Raw genomic sequence first — 24,448 nt, forward strand, 5'->3', positions numbered from 1 at the left:
TTACACACATCTGCTCTCACTGCCATGATGTGCCCCACAAAAATAGGCAGCCCCATCCTCAGGTTGGAGTTCGCTGATGGTTAAGTAGTGGTTGGCACCAGAGCTGGAGCCTGAGAAGTGATCAGTGATCCCATCACCCTTGCTATGGCTTCCATCACTCTTCATGTACATTGCATACTGGGGCCCCTTCCCTGGCCTCTGCTGGTACCACTCAATCCAGTAGCTGCTGTATTCACTGCTCAGGGTGCAGGGGAGCTTAGCTGGGGCTCCCAGGGAGGCAGATGTAGAGGGCAAGTGAGTCAGCACAGGCTGGGACAGGGACCCTGAAAATGCAGACATGCATTAGGAATTGGGGGAAGGACAGTAGGGAAGGACATTTCTGACATGGGGGCGGGATCCTCCCAGCACTCTTGGTATCAGGACACTGAGGAGGGTCCTGACCTGTGCAGTGAATGAAGAGGGTGAGGTGGCCGAGTGGTGTCCAGGCCATGATGAGACCCCAGAGCTCTCCTGAGGCAGACATGCCCCAGGCCTCTCTTATCCCCTCAACCCCCAGAGGACAGAGACCTGCATGCAAATGGGCTCCTCTTCCCCTGGCCAGCCATTCCCTCTCTTGGTCCCAATTGGTGGTCCCAGTGGCTGGTGTCATTGCTGGGAGGGCAGGGCCTGGGCTGGACCTGGCTGAGGCTCCCAGGGGCCCAGAGAGGACCCAGCTGCAGGGTCCAGTGAGCACTGAGCAGGCAGGGAGACAGGGTCTGGTGTCCCAGCTGAGAATCCACAGACCCTCAGGGCAGGCCCACAGTCCCCCTGTGATGCAGACCAAGCTCCATCATGTCCATGACCACATGATGGGTGACACTGACAGAGGCTCCTGCCTCCTCCACCAGGGCCTGACCCCTGCCCAGGGCAGAGCAAGTCTCACTCTTCAGGTGGCCACTTGCTTACCATCTTCTAGACTTATATTTTGAGAGTCCTCATTAGGATTCAGATACCAAAAGCTCCCTCCAAATAAGGAGCTTCAGGAAAAATGTTCCATGCATGTACTGTACAGGAAATAAAGACATCCATTGGGTAACAGGAGGGGCAGTGGACCATGAGCTCACTTCCAGGCTCCTCAGGAAGCCAGGTTTTTATGCCTAATGGATCCCTCACTCAATGGAGAAAGTGGTGAGTGTTTGGGGGATATATTAGCAGGCTTGTGTTGTTTGCTGAATTCATAACATGAAGAAAACATAGACATTAAAGAAGGTGCTAGTGGGAGTGGATACTGAGAAGCAACTGACTTAGGATTCTTAGGAAGATTTTTAAGGAGGTTCAGGAAGAGGGAGGGGTATGAGTTTCAGGTTCCATGGAAAGACCTGGAAAAATGCCAGTGACTTGTCTGACAGGAAGACTGTAGTAATTAACAGGGATAGTCAAGGGAGAAGGAGGAGTGGAAAGAAAGGGAAAAAGGCCACAGAATTTAGACAAGAAGTGTTGAATCAGAGGCTAGAGGAGTGTGGAGTGGTCTGTGCTTTAGAAGACTGGAGGGAAAGCCAACAGGGAGACTGGGCAGGAGGGAGGGGGAGGGCAGGTGCACTGGAGATTTGCCCCTTGTTTCTATTTCTGTGTTTAGAGGAAGAGGAGCCTCTCCATCCAACTCCCACTACAGCTGTCCTCTCCAGTAGGCTTTGCACATGGAAGTGGGTTTCTTCTTATCCAAACACAATTTCTCTGTCAGAAGTTTCTCTCGGTTTCTTTCTGAGTTTTTATTTCATGACATTCTCATTGACTTATTATGAAAACACATACTTCAGGGGTCTTTTTATAAATGAAAAATCTCAGGCCCCACTCCAATGCCACCAAATTAGTATCCATATTTGACCATCTTGAGTTGGTTCCTGCACACTTGACATTCTTAGAAGCCCTGGGCTCACCTGAGCCCTGGTGGGCCTGGTTGGGGATGGGTGATCACCCCTCAGTCTGTTCAGCTTCCAGCCCACACATTTGGCAAAATAACTGTTTCCCTGTCCTGTGCAGGGTACACCTGGGATAATGAGCTCCAGACTTCCTGTTGCAAGGGAAGGTGTTTCCTTGTGACCCCACAAAATGCACAGAAATTACCGGAAATTTTTTAATAATAACAAGATGATCATCATCCCTTTATTTGACCAAATGCTCTAACATGATAATAGTACTTACAGTCAAAATAATATTAAGTAATTACTAAATATCAATGTACATTTTAAAATGTGGGAAATTAATTATAACACTCAAACATTAAATGGCTATATGTACAGAAAATGAAATATAAGCATTATATCTGATGATGATTGTGGAATAATTAAGAACAAATACAAAAGGAATAGTCTCCAAAAAGAACTATATTTATATTAATTTTATTGGATAGAACAATTTCTAATGTAATTTTGCAATTTTTATGTTTATTTTATGCAATGAACTGCATTGCTTGCTTCAAAATACAAAATAATAAAAATGTCAGAGATACACAAAATGAGGGTCTCTTCCTTTTTCTCTAAGTCAGCAAATAACAATGTTGGAGGATGCTTCTTTATGTTTCTGTTCCATATGGATTTCAAAATCATTGGCTTCTGCTATTCTTAGACCAGGTGCTCCTATTTCATTCACAGATTTTCTCACCTTTATGGCTCAAAAACAGGTAGGAATCAATTCAGACATTTCCCTTCAGTTTTTCTCTCTGTAGATGGTCAAAAATTAAGCTGCCCTGAGAGCTGTGGTTCTGACCATTTGATCCCCATATCATGTTATCTCATTTGCATCCAGAGTCAGCCCAGGGCAGTTTTATGCCTGGGTTCCCATCTGGCTCTGTCCCTGTGTCCATCTCCACTGCAAACCAGCCTGCAGTAGAGCTCAGCCTTGTCCTTGGGCTGGGCTGAGAGGGTGAGGGCAGCTTTTTCTCAAGGAAGCCTGAGAACTTGGCCAGGTTCCCTTGGTGTTTGTGGTGTCTATCATGTATCAGTGTCCTGGGGGCCTGGCCAGGCTTCTGCTGGAGCCACAGGTGATTGTGACTATTTCTCCTGGGGACAAACATGGTCAGTGAGGGCTCCTGAATCACCACAGCCTGAGAACTGGCCCCTGAAACCAAAAAGACAGACATGAGCCATGAGGAAGGAAGGCAGAGGCTTCCCTTCACAGGCCCATCTCTGAAGCCGCCATGAACCTGAGCAGTGACTGAGGAGGGGGAGGGACTCCAGGCTGTGGTGCTGATGGTCCCAGGAACCCCTGAACCCACTGCTGGGGATGGACACTCTGAAAGCTTTTATCTCCTCCTCAGCTCCCTGGGGGCAGGTTTGTGTTTGCATGGCACATTGTGCAATTTGCACAGTGATCATTTTACTGCACAATTCTGGGCCCTCAGCCCTGAAATCAGCTCCACTGTCTGGGGGAGGCCTGTGGTGGCTGAGAGCTCTGGGTTAGTCCCCTGGGAGGAGGCAGGTGCTGGAGCATTTCACATGGGCCAGTGAACTGGAGTCCAGGGGCCTTACATTTGAACCACTTGCATCTCCTTCTGGGAGCTGAGAAGATCCACAGCCCCTGGTGGCTGCCTTGGCCTGAGCATGTGTGGTTCCCTCTCATTTATTGAATAAATAGATGTTGCTTTTGTCTTTCTGACACATCCACTGTATTTCCTAGGCCATCTACACCATTGCTTCTCTCCTCTTTGCTCACTCCTGTCTCTTACTGTGGTTATTGTTCAAAATCCACCTCAGAGATGATATTTCAATGTCAGTGTTAACTGGTCTTAATTATTTATCCAAATGTTTTGACTAAAGAAATTATACTTCTGAAGATCTAACATTAAGTTGTTCTGAACCTGAGGTTGTATAAACAGCTGGTTTTAGGTGAAACTTATTTAAGAATTTACTTTAGAGAAGTTTACATGGAAAATTCAAGGACACAGATCAAAGGCTGAGTATTTGAGGTTTTGCTAACAGGCATGAGTCAGGCCGGCACCACCCTGGGCTCTGTGGAGCCAAGACAAGGAGGGAAAATCAGGGACCATTTAAATGCTGCTGTCCTGGCTTAGAACAACATCCCCTAGTGCTGCTCCTGGTGCTGGCAGGAGACCCAGGGCTTGTGATGAGGCTTTGGGTAAGCTTGGTGCCTTGAAGGTTTGTGCATGTGTGTTTGTGTGAGTGTGTGCAGGTTTGTGTACATGTGTGTGCATGTCTGTATTCACAGGTGTGCCTGTGTGTGCTTGTGCGCACATTTGGCTATGCCTTTGTTTGTATATATGTGATCCTGTTTTCTGGATTATAGGCTCATCTGTCATATTGGCAGATGTCTAACAGGTCAAAGTGCCAGCAGGTCAGATGGCCATGGCTGGGTCCAGTCAGAGAGTGGAAGTTGACCATGGGCATCTGTTCTGGTTTGCCAAATCTGCTAGAATGCAAGATACCAGAAAGGGATAGGCTTTTACATAGGGGATTTATTAGGTCACACATTTACAGTTCTAAGGCCATAAATGTAACCAAACCAAGGCATCAACAAGAGGATACTGTCACTGAAGAAAGACCAGTGGAATCTGGAACACTCTGTCGGCTGGGAAGGCACATGGCTGGCACCTGCTCCTCCCTTACTCGCAGGTTATGTTGCTTCCAGCTTCTGATTCCAGTGACTTTCATTTTAGTCATCTGTGGGTTCTCACTTGGCTTCTCTGGGGCAGACTCTTGGCTTCATCTCTTAGTTTAGCATCTCCAAACATCGTTCTGCCTGCATCTCCAAGAGTCTGGGTCTGTGTCAGCTCTGAGCTCTCTCTCTTTCCCTGAGCTCTAATGATTCCAGTAAACTAATTAAGATCCACCTTGAATGGGTAACACACATCCATAGGAAACAATCTAATCAAAATATCCCACCTACAATAAGTCTGTACCCAAGAGCTTGGATTAAAAGAACATGGTTCTTTGTGGTACATAATAGATACAAATCAGCACAGCATCCTAGAAAGTATAAACTGTTATGCATATTGGAGGACTAAAAGTTTCAGCTTTATGTCATTAAAAATATTGAAGTTGACCTGTTATTATTGTTATTATAAATATTATTATCACTATCATGCAATTTCCAGCACTAATTCTGTGGTAAGAGATTAAGTCCTCTACAAAATGAGAGAATTGGGAGGGGTTGTCATCCTCAATTCTCCATTATAATGGCCCAGTTTTGAGTTCAGATTCTGGGAACAGACAACTGAAGTCTCCTTAGCTGGTCCTGGTCTCAGGCAGAGGGAGGTTCTGAGGGACATGACAGAGAGAGAGGAGGTTTGTGTCTCACTTCCACATGTGTCTGGGGCACTGTGGGTTCATCAGAGCTGTCATCAGCTGTTGAGCAGTAGTAGACAGACTTTTCCTCAGGCTGGAGCCCTGCAATGGTCAGGGAGGCTGTGCCACTTGACTTGGAGCCAGAGAACTGATCTGGGATCCCCAAGGGCTGAGAAGTTCCAAGCATCACAGTCTTGGGGGTGCCCCCAGGGAGTGGCTAGTACCAGCCAGCACCAAGTTCTTCAGGTAAAAGCTGCTCCCCTTGCATGTGATGGTGACTGTCCAGGAGACCCTGACACTGAGGCTTCCTGTGTCAGCCCAGACTGTACCTAGGACCTTGCAAAGAAGGAAAGGGACACACAGGAACGGTGAGTCTGAAGACATTAATGCATCAGATCTCCAGAACATGAAGAACATGGCAGGCTCTTAGAGTTTTCCTCTTTCTCTTCTCCTGACCCCTGACAGCTGGTCACCTGGGCAGAGAGTGAGGAGGGTGAAGAGGAAGGGGGTCCTGGCCATGGTGGAGATGCCTCAGAGTCTGCTTCCCCAGGTCCCGCAGCCGCACCAACAGCTGCCCAGTCTCTTTTACCTAATTAACCTGCTCAGGGGAGGAGGACCACATGCAAATCATCACCTGCCCCTGGAGGGCCTCCCACCCCTGATCTCTCCCTCAGTCCTCTTTGCTTGGGGCTGGCAGGGCCTGGCCTGAGCTCCCTCAGGGGACAAGGACACTTGCCTGCTTTGCCCCAGGGGTGCTGGACTGCAGGCCCCCACAATAAGCCAGTGGATGGTGTCTCCACTGGGCAGGCCCACAGCACCCTCTGTTGCCTCAGAGCCAGAGTCACTCAAGTCTGAGATGTGGAGAAGGGACCCTGGAGAGAGAACTGGTCCTACCTCCTGCCTGCTGCCCCTCCTCACAGAAAGGGGTGTCTTCCTGGCCAAGGAGCCTCGTCTTCTGGCCACAGCCCCCTTTACTGCATCTAATCCAGGGGCTCAGGGAAGGGACTTCCCCAGCAGGAAATCACTGAAGATGTTTACCTACAGAGTAGGTCACTGAGGGAATTTGCTTGGATTCAGTAACCAGAAGGACAAAGTGACAGACCAGCCAAGACTAGCAGCTGTGAAGACCAGAATCGTGTGTCCTCTCTCTGGTGCCCCTTTCCCTCAGGGCAGGTGGGCTCCCCTAACCCTCCTGAGTGTCTCCTCATGTGAGATCAGACCCAGTGCTGATAGGGGCCAAGGTGTGGGGGTCCACAGAGAGAATGAGTGGACTGGTGCAGAGGATTGAAGGGAGAGGAGGGGATCTAACAGAAGAGGCTCCTGGGTGTGCATCTGGGTTAAATTGGCCATGGTGGGAGAAAGAGAATAAGTTACATGGACTCTAGACCAATGGTGAGGAAACAAGACCCACAGGTCAAGTCAGGACCCCTGTCTGTGTTGTAAATAAAATTTTACTGAGTTATAACCCCATCAATTCCCTTATATGTTGTCTGTAGTTGCTTTCTTACTACATAGCTCAATTTGAGCAGTTGCTACTGAGGTCATTTGGCTTGAAAAAAATTTGGACGTATTTTCAAAATGGCCCTATACCAAATGTGTTGCCACCCTCTGCTCTAGATCAGCTCTTTAAAATTACAGCCACTGGCCCCACATGCTGTTAGAGACTTGAGCTACAGACAATCCTGAGATATGCTAAAGTTTAAAATAGATACCAGATTTAGAAACTTTTAAAAATTTAACATCAAAACCTTCATTAATAATTTGCTATTTAGTCAATTGAAATGACACTATTTGGATAGACTTAGAATAAACTATAGGAAAAAATTACTTCATATATTCCTTATACTTATTTTTTAATATTTTTCTACTGGTTCTGCATTTCATGACCTATGTGGCTTTCATTATATTCCTGTTGGAAATGCCCTCTAGAGTGAGGGATTCCTGCGTGGCTGGGAGTGAGGTGGTGACTCGGGCAGTGTCCTGTAGGGGTGTGAACTTCTGGGCCTTTATGGGCAGAAAAGCCAAGTTGAAATGATAATGATTGCCCCTTGTTTCCTTGGATTAGCACAGTTAACTGTTCCTTAAAAATTCATCTATCCCTTCATTTGGAATGTTTTTCTTATTTTCTAAATTATTTGAAAGTTAGAAAATTCATTTTGAAACACAATAATGACTTTCCAACTGGTGTTAAGGAAATGCCATGAGTATTTTTTCCATATCTGAGATCATAGTGAAAAAGATTAGCCCCTGGATGAGAATGAGTGGCCATCAGGACTAAGAAAAGGGTGTCAGCTCTGAGAAGATGGTCAGAAGAGCTGGCTCCAGAATCTGTTGTCTGCAGGGATGACCCTGAGTTCCCAAAACCCCTGAACTCTATTGGAACCAAAACAAATGATCTGTTGTCAACACAATGTCTCCCCTATGGAGAATCTCCCAAAACCCACAAGCAAGTCCTGTCTGCCTGTGTAGGGACAACCAGGCTGGAATCCTGCCACTGACAATGGCTCAGAAGAATACTCCACTGAGAAGTCCATGGTGGTGATAAAACCCAACATCCTCAGTGCTGATAGCAGAAGTGCCCTGAGGTGGTGCTGTCACAGGCAAGACAGGGGTAACAGGTTGGCTGTGCAGGAGGTGCCCACAGGAGATTTGTGCCCACAGGTAAGAATGATGCTGACATCTCATGACAAACCCAATGATAAGGACACAGCCCAGAGATGGTCAGCAAGGCTGTGGTGACAGTCCTGGGACCCAGGATAAGTCTGGGACCCTGAGGGTGAATACTATCTGTCATCATGGCTCTGGGGCTTCTTCCTGAGTGATGGTGGTCTGGGCATCTCCATAACTGTAATCCTCATCCCTCACCCCAGTGCAGGACAGAGGGTCCTTCTGGATAAGGGCACAGACAGGTAAGGGCAGGAGGCCCCACCCAGCATCTTAGAAATGGGGGTGTAGCAATAAGAGGCAGAAGCTGTGTCTCCACTGTACCATGTGACTGGGACCAGAAGCAGAAGGGGGTCCTCTGTGCACCCCCATATCCCTTCCTCTGACTCCAGCAGCAGGTCCCTGCCCATAGTGTGGAAGATCAACACTGTGGAACATGGAGCTCAGGCTCAGGTGGGGTGCCACAGAGCTCTATCTCCTGGGCAAGGGTTATTTCAGGAAAAATGTCCTTGTTCCCCCTTTTTCTCTAACCTCATTCTAGAACTTGAGCTGGGAAGGGACCCCATGTGGGCTGAGGAGCATATGATGAGAACTGAAGCAATGGTCTGAAGGATCCAGGCCCAGTCAGGGGGAAATGGGGGAGGGAGGCTCACAGAAATAGGGAAAACTCAGAGCAAGGAAGTGTCTGTTTCCCTGGGCCTGGGGAAAGCCCAGTGGTTCCCACGTGGCCTGGCCCATGTTTGCTGCCCTTATATAATCAGCTCCACAGGGCTGCCTAATGCCCCTGAGAACAGCTGGCTGGGGGCTTCATTTCTGTAGATGGTCTTTTCAGATACAACCACTCAGGGAGTGCTGGAGCCCAGTGTCCTCCAAACACCTTCATCTCACATTACTTAAATTCAGGACACTGTGGTCACATCTTCTGAAAATGGAGTCATGGCAGCACTTGAGATCCAATATCATGCACAAGTACATGCCTAGTTTAAAACTTCATAAAAGCATAGAATTAAATAAAAATAAACAAATGTGAATTATAAAATTACCTCTGCACATGTTCTTCTCATCCCCATAAGGATCTCAAAATTCCTTTCACTTATAAGAGGTAACCACACAAGGGTTGTGCATTTGTCCAGAAACCTAAGACTTAACATGGGTCCATCCAATCCCAAAGCAGATACAAGCTCACCCATATCACAAATGCTTCACGTGCAGGATGGAGGCACCTTCTGAACAAGGTCACACACAGTGAGGGTGGGGGAGCATCAGGCTCCTCCTGGAACCTTAGACCTGTAACAAGAGGTAGTGATGCAGGCTGTATTAGTTAGGGTTCTCCTTGGAAACAGAATCAATGAGAGATGTCTCTGATTATCAAATTGTAAAAGTGACTCATGCAACTGCGGGAGCGCACGAGTCCAAATTCTGCAGAGCCGTCAACAAGCTGTCAACTCGAAGGAAGACGTCCAATGAACTCCTCGGGAAATGAACCAACAACTTTGATGAACTCCTCAGGAAACGAACCGGCAACTTTGACGAGCTCCCCAGGAAATGCTTCACTGAGCAGCCGAAGAAGCGAAGGTTCTAACCTCTGGCTTATAAGCCTCCAACTGATCACCGGGACCAAATCTAGCCAATTGCATTCTCTCATTGTGGAAGGCACGCCCCTTGATGAGTCATCAGTCAGCCGCAGTCAATTGACTGATGATCCAACAAACCAGCTGATCACCCAGACCAAATCCAGCCAATTGCATTCTCTCACTATGGAAGCACGCCCCTTGATGAGTCATCAGTCAGCTGCAGTCAATTGACTGATGATCTGACAAACCAGCCCGTTGGTTTATTAACCAGCCTCAAATATCCTCACAGCAATCGTCAGGCCAGTGCCCGCTTGACCAGACAGCTAGGCCACCTAGCCAAGTTGACACATGAACCCAACCATCAGAGTCCACCCCTTGTCAACTTGGCAGTTGTACACATCACCTAAAACCATACCTTCAAAATGAACGTTATAGCTTATGCCATACGATAAGGGGATAAGACAGAGAAGAAAGCAAAAATATTTTCTTTACAGACAAATACAAATATAATCATAACAAAACGAGGAGGAAATATTCATGTCATCATAGTCTTCGTTTCTGTTACTGGTCACGTGGCCGTAGTTCATATATATCACGACCTTCTTCCACTACCCATTCCATGTTCCCTTTACCCTCAGCAAGCACTTCAGCTGGCCATGGTTCTTTGCCTGGTGGGGTGACCCAAACCTTCATTCCTGAAGTTTCTTGGCCATTGGTAATCCTGCCTGGATTGGGTTGTTGCAGTTTTCCATTGACTTGAATCACGGGGCATGGTAGTACTAAGAGATGCCCCAGGGGATCTCCTGTATGCCAGGAAAACTCTTCTTTACTTCCATTGTGTAGTTGCAGTGCTATTTCCCCTTGATAGTCAGGATCAATCACCGCAGCCAGTACAGTAATCCCCTTACTTGCCTGTTGATTCAGAGGCATAAGAAGCCCAAAGTGGCCAGGTGGCAGTCTTAACTTCCAGTTCAGTGGGATTATTGTTGTGTTTCCTGGTGGAAGCACTCTTCCTTTTGGAACCAAGACTTGTAGACCAGCAGAGCTTAAACTTGCAGGGACAGGAAGCAAAAATTTCCCTAGTGGATCACTAGGAGTGATAGTGAGTGGTGCTACTCCTGTTTCCACCCGTTGATTCCTGGACCCATGAATCCTGGCTATGGGAGAAACAGCACCATAGAGTGTACGCTGATTCAGAGCACACACAGCCTCCTGGAGAACACTGCCCCAGCCCTGCAAGGTATTGCCACCTAGTTGGTGCCATATTGAGTCTTCAATAGGCCATTCCACAGTTCTATCAACCCAGCTGCTTCTGGATGATGGGGAACATGGTAAGACCACAGAATTCCATGAGCATGTGCCCATCCCCTCACTTCATTTGCTGTGAAATGGGTTCCTTGGTCCGAAGCAATGCTGTGTGGAATACCATGACGGTGGATGAGGCATTCTGTAAGTCCACGTATCATAGTTTTGGCAGAAGCATGTCGTGCAGGGAAGGCAAACCCATATCCGGAGTATGTGTCTATTCCAGTAAGAACAAATCGCTGCCCTTTCCATGATGGAAGTGGTCCAATGTAATCAACCTGCCACCAGGTAGCAGGCTGATCACCATGGGGAATGGTGCCATATCAGGGACTGAGTGTGGGTCTCTGCTGCTGGCAGATTTGACACTCAGCAGTGGCCGTGGCCAGGTCAGCCTTGGTGAGTGGAAGTCCATGTTGCTGAGCCCATGCATAACCTCCATCCCTACCACCATGACCCCTTTGTTCATGAGCCTATTGGGCAATGACAGGAGTTGCTGGGGAAAGAGGCTGATTGGTATCTACCAAACAGGTCATTTTATCCACTTGGTTATTAAAACCTTCTTCTGCTGAAGTCACCCTCTGGTGAGCAATCACATGGGACACAAATAACTTCATGTTTTTTGCCCATTCAGAAAGGTCTATCCACATACCCCTTCCCCAGACTTCTTTGTTGCCAATCTTCCAATCATGTTCCTTCCAAGTCCCTGACCATCCAGCCAAACCATTAGCAACTGCCCAGGAATCAGTATACAGATGCACCTCTGGCCAGTTCTCCTTCGAAGCAAAGTGAACAACCAGGTGCACTGCTCAAACTTCTGCCCACTGGGAGGATTTCCCCTCACCACTGTCCTTCAGGGACATCCCAGAAAGGGGCTGCAGTGCTGCAGCTATCCACTTTTGGGTGGTGCCTGCATATCGTGCAGAACCATCTGTAAACCAGGCCCAAGTCTTCTTTTCCTCATCAACTGACTGTAAGGAACTCCCCAAGATGCCATAGCTGTGGGCTGGGCAAGAGAAGGTAAGGTGGAAGGAGTGGGGGCCATGGGCATTTGGGTCACTTCCTCATGTAACTTACTTGTACCTTCAGGACCTGCTCTAGTTCTATCTCATATATACCATTTCCATTTTATGATGGAGTGCTGCTGTGCACGCCCAACTTTATGGCTTGGTGGGTCAGACAACACCCAGCTCATGATAGGTAACTCAGGTCTCATGGTAACTTGGTGGCCCATGGTTAAGCGTTCTGTCTCTACTAAGGCCCAGTAGCAGGCCAATAGCTGTTTCTCAAAAGCTGAGTAGTTATCTGCAGAGGATGGTAAAGCTTTACTCCAAAATCCTAAGGGTCTGCATTGCAATTCTCCTATAGGAGCCTGCCAAAGGCTCCAAACAGCATCTCTATTTGCCACTGACACTTCCAGCACCATTGGATCAGCTGGGTCATATGGTCCAAGTGGCAGAGCAGCTTGCACAGCAGCCTGGACCTGTCGCAGAGCCTCATCTTGTTCCAGTCCCCACTCAAAACTAGAAGCTTTTCTAGTCACTCGGTAAATGGGCCGGAGTAGCACACCTAAATGAGGAATATGTTGTCTCCAAAACCCAAAGAGGCCAACTAAGCATTGTGCCTCTTTTTTGGTTGTAGGAGGGGCCAGATGCAGCAGCTTATCCTTCACCTTAGAAGGAATATCTCGACAGGCCCCACACCACTGAACACCTAGAAATTTTACTGAGGTGGAAGGTCCCTGTATTTTTGTTGGATTTATCTCCCATCCTCTGCCACACAAATACCTTACCAACAAATTTAGAGTAGTTGCTACTTCTTGCTCACTAGGTCCAATCAACATGGTATCATCAATATAATGAACCAGTGTGATGTCTTGTGGGAGAAAGAAACGATCAAGATCCCTGCGGACAATATTATGACATAGGGCTGGAGAGTTGATATAACCCTGAGGTAGCACAGTGAATGTAAACTGCTGGCCTTGTCAGCTGAATGCAAACTGTTTCTGGTGGTCCTTGCTGACAGCAATTGAGAAAAAAGCATTTGCCAGATCAATAGCTGCATACCAGGTACAAGGGGATGTGTTGATTTGCTCAAATAATGATACCACATCTGTAACAGCAGCTGCAGTTGGAGTCACCACCTGGTTAAGCTTACGATAATCCACAGTCATCCTCCAAGACCCATCTGTTTTCTGCACAGGCCAAATAGGAGAGTTGAATGGGGATGTGGTGGGAATCACCACCCCTGCATCCTTCAAGTCCTTAAGAGTGGCATTAATCTCTGCAATCCCTCCAGGAATCCAGTATTGCTTCTGGTTCACTATTTTGCTAGGGAGGAGCAGTTCTAGTGGCTTCCACTTGGCCTTTCCCACCATAATAGCCCTCACTCCAGGAGTCAGGGAACCAATGTGAGGATTCTGCCAGTTGCTGAGTATGTCTATTCCAATTATGCATTCCAGCACTGGGGAAATAACCACAGAATGGGGCCAGGGACCCACTGGACCCACTGTGAGATGGACCTGAGCTAAAACACCATCAATCACCCAACCTCCATAAGCCCCAACTCTGAATGGTGGACCAGAGTGATGTTTTGGGTCTCCGGGAATTAATGTCACTTCTGAACCAGTGTCTAATACTCCACAAAATATCTGATCATTTCCTTTTCCCCAATGCAAAGTCACCCTGGTAAAAGGCCATAGGTCCCCCTGGGGAAGGCTGGGAGGAAGGTTAACAGTATAAATTTTTGGCAGTGTAACAGGGTCCTTCCCCAAGGGTACCTGGCCTTCCCTTCATTCAGGGGGCTCTGGATCTGTAAACTGTCTCAAGTCTGGGAATTGATTAAGGGGCCTTGACTCTCTGTTTTTGTAATTCAAGGGAAGCTTTTGTTCATGTAACCTTGAATTCTTCTGCCTATATAGTTCAAACAAGAATTTAGTTGATTGCTCATCTATTTTACTACTTGGTACTCCATGATCCACTAGGCAACACCATAATTCTCTGTGAGTCTTATTATTTTGATTGCCACTTTGAGCCTGTTTTCCATTGTGGTAGCCATGCCCCATCTTGTCTGTGGTGATTAACTGCAGCCACTTGGCTTCTACCTACTTGGGACCTGATTATCCCCATTGTGTTTAAGGATTCCAGCTCAGTGACAGCAGTTCCTACAGTAGTATCTGACCTACAGAGAAAGGCAACTACAGAGCTCTTCAGGGATGATGGAGCTAGTCTCACAAATTTATTCCTTACAGTCCTGGTAAAAGATGTGTCCTCTGGACATTCCAGGGGCTGTGTGAGCAGGTCTTCCATGATAAATCCACTCTAACATTCCAATCTCTCTAAGCCTTTGAATCACCTCCTCCATATTGTACCAGGACAGTTCTGACATTTCAGCCTCTGGTAATGCCGGCCACCTTTTGATCCATGTTTCAGCCAGCCACCCAAACAAACTGTTAACACCCTTTCTAACCCCTCAAGCTACAACATTGAATGCAGAATCTCTGCTTAGTGGGCCCATATCAGTAAATTCAGCCTGATCCAACCTTATATTCCTTCCACCATTATCCCACACTCTTAATATCCATTCCCACACATATTCCCCTGGTTTCTGTCTGTATAAGTTGGAAAACTCATACAGTTCTTTTGGAGTATAGCATACCTCCTCATGGGTCACACTTTGTACCTCACCCTTTGGGGCTTGTTGGGACTTGAGCCTAGTTATAGGTTTTGAAGCAAAAACTGGTGGTGGGTGTGGGTCATGAAAAGAGTTAGAATTATCCCTCAAGCCATTCACCTCAGGACATTCTGTTGCATTTTCATCTCTTAAAACAGGATTAATCTCTCCAGACAAAGGAGTGAGGGCTGCTTCCTCAGAGGAGGTGATTACAGGATTAGCAGGCACTGAAGGGTTAATCTCCTTAGGTGGGGCTTAGGTGGCAGGCTCCTTAGGGCAGACTGGAGGTAGAGAAGCTGTTTTCCCAGGTCAGCCCTCTACAGGTAAATCTAACAATGACCCAGCAGAATCCAGGGTTCCAATGTCCTCACTGTCATTATTATCAATCCATATGTCCCCATCCCAAGTTTCCGCATCCCATTCTTTCCAATCAATGCCTTTACTTTAACAGCAGACACCCTGAGAGGTTGAGATTTTAGTTTACATTGTAAATGTGCTACTCGCACAATGAGAGACTGCATCTGATTTTCAGAAACTTCCAGTCTGTGGGCACAGGAAATAAGATTTTCTTTCAGGGCACACATGGAAACCTTTACATCTGTCATACGGCATTCAAGTTTTGAATTTGAAGCCTTTAGCTCATCCCTTTCTCTTACAACCATATCCAGAGTATCTAAGAGCAGCCAGCCAACCTCATTATACCTCTTAATACTGCAAAACTCCGTGAAAGTGTCAAGAACACTGTCACCCAGAGCCTTGCTTCGTACTAGAGTACAATTAGGAGAATCAAATGGTGCTATTTTGTGTATTTCCTTTGCCAACTCCTGGCATGGACTGTCAGTGCCCTCTTGATTATTGGAAATACAGTCATTAGTGCCTCTGAATCTAATCAGAGTACAAAACAAATTGTAAAAGCCCATTTTTAGATTCTGTTTCTCAAGAACCACTCTCGGTACCAAGTTGTATTAGTTAGGGTTCTCTTGGGAAACAGAATCAATAAGAGATGTCTCTGATTATCAAATTGTAAAAGTGACTCATGCAACTGTGGGTATGCATGAGTCCAAATTCTGCAGAGCCATCAACAAACTGTCAACTCCAAGGAAGATGTCCAATGAACTCCTCGGGAAATGAACCGACAACTTCGACGATCTCCTCAGGAAATGAACTGGCAACTTGACCGAGCTCCCAGGAAATGCTTCACTGGGCAGCTGAAGAAGAAGTGAAGGTTCTCTAACCATCTGGCTTATAAGCCTTCAACTGATCACCCAGACCAAATCCAGCCAATTGCATTCTCTCACTGTGGAGGGCATGCCCCTTGATGAGTCATCAGTCAGCTGCAGTCAATTGACTGATGATCCAACAAACCAGCCCGTTGGTTTATTAACCAGCCTCAAACGTCCTCACAGCAGGTTTTAGGCCAGTGTTTGCTTGACCAGACAGCTGGGTCACCTGGCCAAGTTGACACATGAACCTAACCATCACACTGTTCCTCCCATAATATCTAGCATTTTGGATTCAACCATCCTTTTAAAGTACCTTGTTAGCTTAAAACTTCACAAAGCAAAGGAGAACACAGAACTAAAATGTGAAAAACACTCTGCATGTCTTTTCCTCTCTGGAAACTCCTGAAAAAATCCCTTACCCTCCCCCAAGGTAGGCACAACAATAAATATCATACATTCCTCCAGAAAACTGAGATTCTGCTTGCTGTCTTTCAGATGGGATATCAGCACCCATCCATATCTCCAACCAGATAGTCCATCCTCAGATTAGATACTTCAGACTCTCAAAAGTCACTCCTTTCCCAAGACTTCCCAATCACACCTCCATATTGGATCTGAAATTCCCCTTCTTCTCTTTCTTTTTTTTCCAATATCACTTATCTAGGAAACATAATTGTCATCCTACCTTTGATTCACTGCTTCTGCCTCCTAACTGTTCTCCTTTCCTCTGTTCTCACCACAGTTTACCCTTCACTTCTTCCTGCATCTGCTGCTAAAGGATCCCCCTAAAGTCCAATTGGCATAGTCACTGCCCAGGTGAGGACTCTTCCATGACCCCATGTGACCTTTATAGTCAAGCTCACACTTCTCAGGATGAGTTCTCAATGATCTGGCTAAGTCCTTCCTTTAACCAATCTAGTGCCATCCAGAGTCATCCACAATCACTTCCTCTGACCCTTCCAACCTGCCCTGTTCAGTCCAATGCCAGTTCTCTCAGTTCTTTGGACAACCAAAGTTTCTTTTCATCTCTTTTTTTGGAACCTGCTCTTTTCAAAGACTGGATCCTTCCTTCCTTCATGATATCAATCTGGTCCATTTCCATTAATTCTATGAGATTTATTGCAGTAGAGTGTCTCCTTCTGGTCATGCTTCTGTTGCTCAAATCAGTCTCCAGCACAAACCCTCCAAGAGGGGCTTTCTCAGTCTGCACCACCATTGCACCCTGTCATTCTCTTCTCACAGCTCTGTTCAGGGGCTGATAGGAATGTCTGAAGGGGGGCTGTAGAGGAACAATTGAGGAGATGGATTCCTGAAGCATGAAGAATAAGGTTATAAAAGCTTTTGCTGGGGCATCACTCTCTCATTGCTGGTGAGCCAAGATCATGGCCCATCTTCACCATGATGGCTGCTCAGCCACAGATTTGGACACTGGGTAGTGACATGGAATTGAATCATTGTTGGGGATATTTTGGGTGAGTGCCTGGGTGCCAATAGTCCTTGAGCTGTTCCCTGGCATCAGATTTATTTTATCAGTTCCTTTATGAAAATGTTAGAAATTAAATAAATATTGCTACCTCTTTCCTCTTTATAAATGTTTATTGGTAATGACATTATCAAAGAGAACCTAACACATTTAGAATTGGATTGTACATAAATGTTTACTGAATGGGTCATTCTAATCATTCTAGGTGGATTTATTGAATTTTGTTAGTAGTCCCAACTTGAGAGAGATACTTCATTTCATGGTTCCTTCTAATCCCCAATACTGTCCAGTGGGGACCCAGCCTCATCTTCTCACAAGCCCATGGCCCCCAAGACTGTGGGTGGTGAAGAGGCAGGAGGAAGCTCATAGGTTTTTGTCTCACTTCCCCATGAGCCTGGAGCAGGGTGCAAGCCCTCAGGCTGCTGTCCCATGCTGAGCAGGAATCATCAGCCTCATTCCCAGGCTGGAGCCCAGAGATGCTCACGGAGGCCACGGTGCCTTCCTGGGAGTCTGAGAATGTCTCTGAGATCCCTGAGGCTAGGTTGTTATTCCTGTGGGTCAGGAATCTGGGGACCTGGCCTGGGTGCTGCTGCAGCCACACTGCTCCCTGGTCACCAATGTGGTTACTGTTTCCAGTGCAGCTCACAATGGCCTTTTGTTCCATGTCCTGAGACAATGAAGGTGGCTGAGTCCGCTTCTCCTGGGCTAAAGAAAATGGATCAGAGATAGACAATGAGCAGAGTGAGGAATGGAGTGGGGCTGAGGGTCTGAGGGACCCCATGAGCCCTCACCTGGGCAGAGAGTGAGGAGGAGGAGGTGTGGGGTCTGGGGGGTCATGGTGCAGGTGACAAAGCTCTGACTCCTAAGACTCCAGCATGAACCCTGGGCTCCCCTAAGTCTCTTTTATTCTCTCCCAAGGCCCTGAGAGGGAGGAATCCCTGCATGCAAATAGGTCCCTGCTCCCTGACACCCCCAGTGTCCCTGCCTTGGTCAATGTCTCTGTGGCAGGGAGGAAGGAGAGAAGCAAGATAGTCATCTGACTGGGGTCCTTGGGGTGATGCTGAGGGTCCTGAGAGACCACAACATCTGTAGTCTGGTCACAGCCCAGTGACCTCACTGTGTTCTCTCCCCTCCAACCCACTGAGGCTTTCCCAGCTGGGAGGGCCCAGCACCCTCACCCTGAGGACAGCCCCACAGCGCCCCCTGCTGGCCACGCTGCTCTTGGCACCACCAGGCCAAGGACCAACTGAGGACCCCTGACCTGCATCCTGATTGGGCTGGTGGCCACTGCAATGCCAGTGCTCAGGGGGTGTCCAGGGTCGAAGAGGGATTGATGGATCCACCGGAAACAATCTGGCTGACCCAGGCAGAGGAGTCCATAAATTAGCAAGGAGCTCATTATTTGATTTGTATTTTATTTTATGAAATAAAACAAATTTTAATATTTTACTAGACATGGACCAAAATGAATAGATTCCTTCATACTATGGGTTATTCAGTATCCCATTGCATGTGTTCAGGGAGATGCCTTTAATTCCTTTAATTATTTTTCCAGCAACGCCATCCAAGTATCTCAATTAGCACCAAGTGTGAAGATAATCTTTATGTGCTCAAATCTCATGTCCACTTTTTTAATATTATGGTTGTGTCTGAAAATTTTAAGCTTGATTTTCTTTGTGTTTTATAAATGTATGTAAATAGGTTCTTTCTGAAGAACTCACTCATTTTCTTGTAGCAGCACCTACAATTTGCTTAGCTTCTATGGAGCAGCTGGATTTTTTTCAATAAATTTGAATCTGGTTGTGTTTCTACCTCCTCAGACCCTCCAAGGGCTACTATACCCATGCCCCCAGCTCACCTACCCTTGGTCCACATAACTTACTCTCCTTGCTACTTTTCCCTGTCATCTCCATCCCCATGACAGCCTCATGTCAGTAAGGAAAGGACCTTCCCTGCCTTGTCCACACTGTGTGCTGACCCTAGAGCTGAGCCTGCACATAGTAGGTGTTCAGTTCTGGATACATATCTGCTCCATCTTCACTCCTGAGGCAGACTCAGCTGGCCTCTGAGTCCCTGTGTCTATCCTGACCCCATTTATGGATTCTGTCCCCAGGTGGTATGTCCCTCTGTTTCAAGGATTTTCTGCTCAATCTGAGACAATCCAACAGTGTGTTCCCACCTAGGATTGAATTTGGGACAGAGTTTCAGAAGACATGTCTACAGTCTTTATAACATGGTAACTGTGGTGAGGTTGAGAACCTGATTTTTTGGCCAAAAGGAAACACCACTAAGGAGAGTCACATCCCTCACCAAAGCCTGGGAGCTGCACAGGTTGTCCAATTGTGGGGTCACCAGCTTATTTTTGTCTCATTTCCCAGAGTCTGGAGAGCCCCTAGGCTGCCATCCCACACTGAGTAGTGATAACAAGCTTCATCCTCAGGCTGGAGCCCAGAGATGCCCAGGGAGACCCGGAGCCTGAGAATTGTTCCCCAACCCCAGAGGGCCAAAAGCTGCTCACAAAGATGAAAGTTTATGGGCTCTGTCCCCAATGATACTGCTGCTTCCAGAGCAAGTGATGGTGACCACCTGCCTCACAAACTGGGTGCTGCAGATGCTGAGTCGGTGTAGACTGATCCCAGGACTCAGTGTCAGCAGAGGACAGGGGGTGAGCAAGGTGGGGACAGTGGAGAGGGACACATGTTGGGTCCCCAGTCCTTCCTCCAGCCCTGACACCTGGCCTCCACACACATGTGCAAGTGAATGGGAAGGGTGAGGGGACAGCTCAGACCCTGGTGGAGACCTCCACATGGCCCTCCATCCTAAGGCTCCTCAGCTGGGCCAGGGATCCCCAAGTCCCTCCTACTCCTTCCAGGAGCCTCAGGTGAAGGATGGTCCCACCTGCCACACAGTGTCCTCCCTTGGTGTCTGAGCCCCACCCTGGACCCTGAACCTTAGGTCCCCTGGAAAGTTCCTCCTAGAGCTGGTGGAGCTGGGTCAGTGGTCCTGGCTTATGTCTCCCCAGGGGTCTGTGAGGACACAGCTGCTGGGCCCCAGTGAGCACAGGGCAGAGGGTGCCAGACCAGGGCAGATGGGGGGTTCCCAGCCAGGCCAGTGGCACAGACCCTCAGGGAAGGCCACAGCACCCCCTGCTGCCTAAGGCATGAGTACACAGATGTTCTGTCTCTTCCAGTCTCCAATTTCCCCCTCACCCAGGGGATCAGGCTGGGCCATGGCCATGTCACAATGCATTTTCATCTCCTGTCCCACCCAGCCTCCACCTCTGGGACTCCCCTACCTGGCTCACCATACAGATCAGAGGACAGTCCTGGGACCTCAGCCTTGCTGAAGGAGGTGCCCCTGGGAAGCAGGAAGCCCAGTGCCTGGACACAGCTCAGCCCTCCCTGACTGCCCCTCTTTTCCTTCTACCCCAGATCAGACCAGAGACTTCTCTCAGATGACCAGACCCTACTCTGGGATCCTTGTGCCTCTCCCTCTGGCCTGCCCTTTCCTTCTCAGGGCCCCTGAACACAACCTTACCATAGACTCTGGGTCTCTGGCTCTTGGTGGATAGAGATAAAATAGATACACACTCATGCCTGATAATGAATTAGCAATTAGGATGGAAAACTATATCTGAGAATCCCTGGGCCAATATTATGTCACATACCTGCTGTGCTTTGATGAAAAGAACTTTATTCTAAAGGAAATTTCCCCTTTAGGCAAGATCTTCCTCTACTCCTGCAATAAAGAGCCCAAGGCCTGTTATCCTGCCAATATTGGGCCTAAATACAGTTTATCTGGTAAATGCTCCCTGGGTTGAAAGTGAAGAAAACCAGGACTTCCCAGAGATTGTGGGGTTTCTCTGTGACAGCAAAGGTTGTGATTTTGAGCTCTCTGTACCACAGAGCTGAGATGCATCTAACATCATCCCAACCAAGGGTCCAGAGTAGGACAATGGTAAGGAGCTGTGGGACTACACAGGCAGAGTGAGCAAGGGGTGGGCACGAGCATCATCTCCTTAGTGGAGAGGTTTGCTGTACCTGGGAACTCAGTAACTCCTGAGGGTGGAACCTGAGGGGAAAGGGAGAAGCCAGGCTTTTCTAAGGTTTCAGATCTTGGGAAATGATCAGAAAAGGCTTTGCCAGGGGCACGTGACATTTTAGGTTTGATGGCAGAGGGATAACTGGGTCTGCTGGGCCACACATGCTTGACTTCTGCCCTTCCTTCATCCCCACCCAGCATGTGCATGGTTAGTTTTGCTTCTGGACACACAGTGATTCTTTGTTCATTGGGAAAGCAAGAAAAAGGGGTTGTTTTCATTGACCCAGTGAAGATAGACCAAAGTTAGAGCATCACGCCTCCTGGGTTTAGTAGCACCAGTGATAGTAGAAGACAAAACCCAAGCTGGTGTTGGTCACAAGCAGATATGATGAAGCGATGGGTCAGTTGGGGACAAGGAGGCAGATTCTAGTCTTCCCATAGATGGAAGCCTGTTCAGGGAAGCTGCATGGGAGGGGTATTTTGCAGGAAGGAAAATTTGCTCAGTGGTTTGTTCAAAAGATGGCAACCCAGCATTTTTTCAAAAAGATACACAAAGCTTCTAGAAATTAGGTAGGAATTTAATTTGCTTTAGTGATTTGGGAGAAACTAACAGCCCTGCTGGACTTACCACTTACCAGCAAATACTGTAACCATGTTCTCTAGTTATGAATCAGCCTTTACTTCCCTATGGAAATTGTATTTGTGCAAATCTATGTTGTAACTTTCAAGTCAGAATACTCTCCTAGGTGTCATAAAATTTGTTCTTATTGTAAACAGACTTTTCTGTCTAGATGTTTTTATGATTGTTTTAAGTTTGATAGCAATCCAAGTATATCTTTTAATATTATACTGCCTTTTTATTTTGATGTGTTGGATACATGGATAGGTGAAGGCAGACATCATCACACCTCTCCACACCCACCATCCTTTCTGACTTGAATTCTTCAAATGGTTCCCACAGGTCCAGACCCATAATAGAATTTGTAGTTATTCTAGGACACTCTGACCTCTGGGCCTCTCCCTTTATGATGTTAAAGAACTTTAGGCCATGGAGGCCTAAATGTCATGGATTTGTCCACTCTTAGTACCAAGACACACAGTCGCCACCATCAACTGGTTGTACTCTTGGTGATGCCCGATGCTTATCCCTAATGTGTAAGGGCTGGTCCCTGCCCTGGCAGAGGGATCAGACATGAAACAAATATTCACAGTCAGAGGGGATGACACTGTAAGAGGAGATCTTTTCCCAGGAAGCATCATCTACAGGATGCACCCTAGAAAGGGAAAGTGAATCATAGCCTTGTAGGGGACCTCCTGGGGGAGAAGAGACCTGCTGGCCTGCAGCTGGGCTCAGCATATGCTGCTTTCAGAGGAGTAAACAGAAAAATGTAAAATGCTTGGGGAAGTGTGGTGGTGTGGGTGGGATGGGTGGGGGTGTAAACAGCAGGGCAGGGGAGATGGGCTGGCATGGGGCCTTGGTCACCCCACTCAGGACAGTTGACTTGCCTCCTATGGATTTGGGCAGATATTGCTATTTTAGTAAAGGAAAGCATGATATATTTTCATCTTTTCTTGATCTATTTTCTTCTTAAATTTAAAGTGTACTTCCTTGGGTTGACAAAGGGAAATACTATGTGATTTGGAATTAAAGAGGTCTAAGCTTTTGGATCCTTTAAGTTTTACTTCAATCTCAGTCAGAATTGAGGTGTAACCTCATTACAACACCCTGGACTCCATTAGATGCTCTCAGCTAGTGGATGACAAAATCCACCATTCCCAGCCCCCCATGTGTAGAATTTGTTTTTGTTAGGTTTGCCTCCCAACCCCCATTGCTGCAACTGAATCTTAATTCTTAGTTTACATTTCCCAGAATTCCATGGCCCAGGCCAGGGCCTCTGCTAGGGTCACTGGGTCACTGCTGGGGCCTGGGGGCTGGTAGATGTATCCCTGGGGGCTGCCTTGGCATCTCTGATCCAGGAAGGTGGCTCCACATTGCTGAGTGGACATGAATTGTCCTTGTAGGCCTCTGTCTGGATTCCACAGAATGCCAGGGCCACATGGAGATTAGCAGCAAAATCCTCTCAGATTCTGAATGTTGTGTGATTGTATTGGTTTGAGTACTCTCTTTTTAACTCATTATATTTATTTAGTGACAGTCTCAGAGATAATTTCTGAATGAGGAATTTTTTATGATAATAGGAATAACTGTAGTTTCACATCACAACACAAGAGCCATAGGCCAGCTCCCATGGGGCCTGGGGTTGTTGTCCCACTTCCCCACCTGCCTGTGTCACTGTGGTAAGCACTGCTATGCCAGATCAAACAGTAATAGTCAGCTTCATCCTCAAGCTGGAGCCCAGAGATGAGCAAAAGGCCTGCCTTGGTCGTGGCATCCTTGGATCCAGAGAAGCGGCTGGGGACCCTGGAGCCCTGGTACTTGTCTGAGTCTGTGTGGTAGTACAGGAGATACTGGGGAGCACTCCCTGGCTTCTGCTGGATCCAGTAAATCCTGTATCCACCAACATTGACCCCACTGCTCAGGGTGCATGTGAGTCTGGCCGTTGTTCCCAGAAATGCAGAGAGGGAGGGCAGCTGAGTCAGCACAGACTGGGAGAGGGAACCTGCAGACACAGACACACAGGGGTCAAGGGGCAAGGCCCAGGCTGAAGCTGCTGGAGCCACAGGGGCTGAAGCAGGCGGGGACACTGCCCTGAATCTGTCCCTACCTATGCAGTGAGAAAGGAGCACAAGAAGGAGAGGAGTCCAGGCCATGGTAGACACAGACCCTCAGCCCCACAGTGGGGCTGGGCTGCCACAGGCTTGTCTTATCCTTCCCTACTGCCCCCAGGGACAGAATATGCAAATTCTGTGCCCCCCCTTCCTGGCCTTCTCAGACCCTGGCTAACTGACTCAGGAGCCTGAGGGAACACAAGCCAGCCTAGGAGCTTAGAAAGAGAAAGCTCAGGGTGGGACCCCCAGGAGGCTGATGGAGGGAAGTCCCTGTCAGAAAACACCCAGGACCCAGTCCACAAGCCTCTGCCAGGTCCCAAGAGCTCCCAGCTGCTGAGTTACTTTAGGGATCCCAGTGGGTGTCTCAACCAGTCCTGAGGCCAGTGTGGGCTGACCTGGCTGTGAGAACCTCCAGCAGGGCCCAGCCACAAGCTCCACAGTGGCACCTGCTGGTCACATTCCATTGTCAATGTCCCTCAT

The 24,448-nt window shown here is 47.7% G+C and overlaps 1 gene segment (V, D, J or C); it reads right to left on the minus strand.

The window, feature by feature from the left end:
- LOC119519331 lies at positions 1–24,020 on the minus strand. The segment is given in 3 exon segments: positions 1–323; positions 23,512–23,859; positions 23,965–24,020. Coding segments are annotated over 3 exon segments (717 nt in total).
- Positions 24,021–24,448: the final 428 nt, after the last annotated feature.

Source organism: Choloepus didactylus, chromosome 23 (genome assembly GCF_015220235.1).
Source record: "Choloepus didactylus isolate mChoDid1 chromosome 23, mChoDid1.pri, whole genome shotgun sequence".
Taxonomy (NCBI): domain Eukaryota; kingdom Metazoa; phylum Chordata; class Mammalia; order Pilosa; family Megalonychidae; genus Choloepus; species Choloepus didactylus.